Source organism: Neopelma chrysocephalum, unplaced genomic scaffold (assembly GCF_003984885.1).
Source record: "Neopelma chrysocephalum unplaced genomic scaffold, ASM398488v2 Primary Assembly neopelma1_96839, whole genome shotgun sequence".
Lineage (NCBI taxonomy): Eukaryota > Metazoa > Chordata > Aves > Passeriformes > Pipridae > Neopelma > Neopelma chrysocephalum.
This window is the reverse complement of record NW_020925482.1, coordinates 1-2,916: the sequence shown is the minus strand read 5'-3', so window position 1 is coordinate 2,916 and position 2,916 is coordinate 1. Positions and strand designations below refer to the sequence as shown.

Below are 2,916 nucleotides of genomic sequence, written 5' to 3'. Positions count from 1 at the left end.
GAGGTCTCTGAACAGCTCCTAGGATTTTCTGGGTTTGAATTGCCAGGTTTCTGATGGCAGCACTGTCATGAGTCATGCTTTCAATAACTGGAACAGGAAAGAATGGAGCCAAGGTCAGAGACTAAATCTCTGATGACCCAAGAAGCCCCTCCTGCCACGACCATCCCACTCAACTCTTGCCATGGCCATGAGGGAGCAGAGCCCAACAGGATCAGTCGGGAGGTGCTGGCCGCCAATACCCCCCGTGCCCCTGAAATCTCTGTTTTGCCCAAGCCATTCCTCATCTGTGCAGGGAGCAGAGCCCTCCACAGCCAGGGAAGGATTGCAGCTCCCTGCCCAGGCTCTGTGATCCCCTCACCAGCCCCCACTGCCCTCACTCACCATCAATGACGATCTGCAGCTCTACCTTCTGTCCCTTCAGGTACCTTCCGGCGATCCCTGGGAACACAGATCCTGTCAGGGCCCCAGCGGCACAGCTCCCCCCCGGCGGCGCTGCCGGCCCGGCCACACGCCCTCCTGCCCTGGCAGGGCGGAGCCCGGGGCCTTCCCGCCTCGGGACGCCCCAGGGCTGGGCTGGCACAGGGCGGCAGCAGCCGCCAGGGCACTCGGGGCTCCACAGCACATCCCGGGGCCGCATCCTGCTGCCGCTGCGGCAGCCGGGGCTGGGGCCGAGCTGCAATGGGGCGGGGAGGGAACTTGTGGCTCACCAATGAACTTGACGGCCGCCTCTCTCACGGGCTCCTGTGGGCTCTCCAGGTATGGGAGGGCCTGGCGCAGGTACTCAGCCACTCTTCTCTTGTCCTTTTCCAGCTGCAGAGAGTGCAAGGACACAGAGGGAAGGGTTGGCTGGGGCTCTGCCCCTTGGCCGGGAGCTGCCTGCGCCCAGCACTGGCCTCCCCTGCCCGCACAGCCCTGAGGCCCGGGCAGCAGCCGCTGGGGCCGGCTTTGGAGGGAGCAGAGGGCTGGCTGCTCCCCGGCAGCCGCGGGGCCGCCCTGCCCCACAGCCCAGCTGGGCCAGGGCTCCAGCGGCACCCTGGCTCGGGGGCAGAGGAGCCTGCAGAGGAGCCCGCACGCCTCAGCGAAGGCAGCAGTGGGCAGGGGCACAGTGCCAGCCCCACACTCTGGACATCGGGGACTGGGGACTGCTCAAGCCTGGGGCAAGGATGTTGAGGCCATCCTTACCAGGCGCTGGCCGAACCTCCACGGTTGCTTCTTCTTGACCAACTGCTCTAGATCCCTTCTCTTCAGGAACCTGAGTGCACGTATCAGCACTTCCCCAGAGGCCTGCAGAGCAACAGGGAGTAGGACATGGCATCGCAGCCCAGGGCACAGGACTCGTGTCCCTGGATCAAGGCCAGGAGGAAGCTGGAGCCTTTGAGGTGCCAGGGCAGGAGGCAGATCAGCTCCCTTCCACTGGGACATCAGAACCTAGAAAGTCCTCACCTCTGCCACATGCTGGTTCTCATCATGCCAGTAGAAGAAGAGTGGGAGCAGGCTCTGGATCACATGTGTCTTCAGGGGTTGTTTTCCCCCTTCCACTCCCAACTCCATCACCTTTTGGAAGAGGGAAATGGACAGCAGCTGCACATGGATGTTGTCCTGATGGAAAGGAAGAGGAAAAGACCTCAGCACCGGCTGCTCCAGGCCTGCCGGGGCACAAGCCTGCAAGTCCACAGGCCACAGTTTCCTGGCAGCACCCAGCGCCTGTGGTGGGGGGCACAGAGCCTTACATTGCCAAAGAGTGGCTGGAGCATCTCAGCCAGTTGCAGGGCAGTGGGGGTGGAGATTCGGATATCTCTGTCCTGGACTTCATTGATGAATACAGAGAGGGCCATCCAGACCAGCTCTCCATCTGCATCCCCCAGTATGTCCAAGAGGCTTTGTGTCAGGCTCCGCATGCTGTCAGCCTGTGAGGAACACAACGTTGTGCTGTGAAGCCATGAAGGGCTGCAGCGCCAACCCCGCTCCAGCAGGGCAGCCCCACGTGCTGCCGCGGGGCCCAGAGGCCAAAGGCCTGTCCCGAGGGACTCGGGCAGCTGAGCAGGGAGGCAGCAGAGCTGGGAGCAGCTGCCACAGCTCTCGAAGCCCAGCCAAGCCCAAGTGACTGCACTCCCCAGCCCCAGGATTCCAGCACGGCTTCAGCCCCTGCCCCCTTCTCACCATCACAGGATCCTGGCTGAGCACCACGAGGCCTCTGAGTGCCAGGCGACGTCTCTCTTTGCATTCGCTCTGTAGGTGCCTTGAAAAGATCTTCAGGATGCTTTCACCACATTCAGTCACGTCCAGGTAGACCATGACCTGAAAGGCACAGAGCAGTGATGGGGTGTCCAGCCAGCAGGAGCTTGGACCTGCACAGGGCTGGGCCCAGGCAGCAGCACAGGGCGCGGCACCGTCCCGGGCAGCTGCGGCTGCGAGAGGGCAGAGAGGTGGAGGCAGGTCAGCAAGGCAGCGCTCGCCATCAGGCTCACCTCCACAAAGAATGCCATGGCAGGAAGCTCCCAGTGTGGCTTCTCCCTGGTGAGCAGCCCCAGCAGGCAGAGGGCAACCGGGGAACACAAGGGGCTCGAGGCACGGCGCATCTCCCTGGCAAGGGGAAACAAGCACCATCAACCCTGAGCCGGGTGGGCAAATCTCTCCCGGGACGGTCTCACAGAGGTCTGGTCTTTCTCCACCAGTTTGGCAGGGGATGAGGGCACTCTGGGAGGCAGCTCCTCCTGTGCACCCGCCTCTCCCAGCCTTTGCCACTCTGCTCGGCCATCCCTGGGTGACAAGGCCCTCTGGCCCACCACCACGGGCACTGTGTGGGGTGCCCCGTGCACAGGCAGAAAGGACAGGGGCAGCGGGGACAAGGGGGTCTCACCTGGCCAGCAGACCCACTGCATAGTGGTGGGTGTCAGAGTTGAGGAGTGTGTCCCA

General features: G+C 63.2%; 1 protein-coding gene across 1 annotated transcript; it reads right to left on the bottom strand.

Moving 5' to 3' along the window:
- Positions 1 to 43: 43 nt before the first annotated feature.
- Positions 44 to 2,910, bottom strand: LOC113960679 (maestro heat-like repeat-containing protein family member 6; the record flags this gene model as incomplete). The annotated part of the gene is made up of 9 exons (XM_027670338.1): positions 2,861 to 2,910; positions 2,469 to 2,583; positions 2,161 to 2,298; positions 1,731 to 1,907; positions 1,444 to 1,599; positions 1,183 to 1,284; positions 708 to 810; positions 382 to 438; positions 44 to 87 (listed from the first exon to the last, which is right to left on the bottom strand). Coding segments are annotated over exons 2-9 (888 nt in total), but the record flags the coding sequence as incomplete, so codon positions are not given.
- Positions 2,911 to 2,916: the final 6 nt, after the last annotated feature.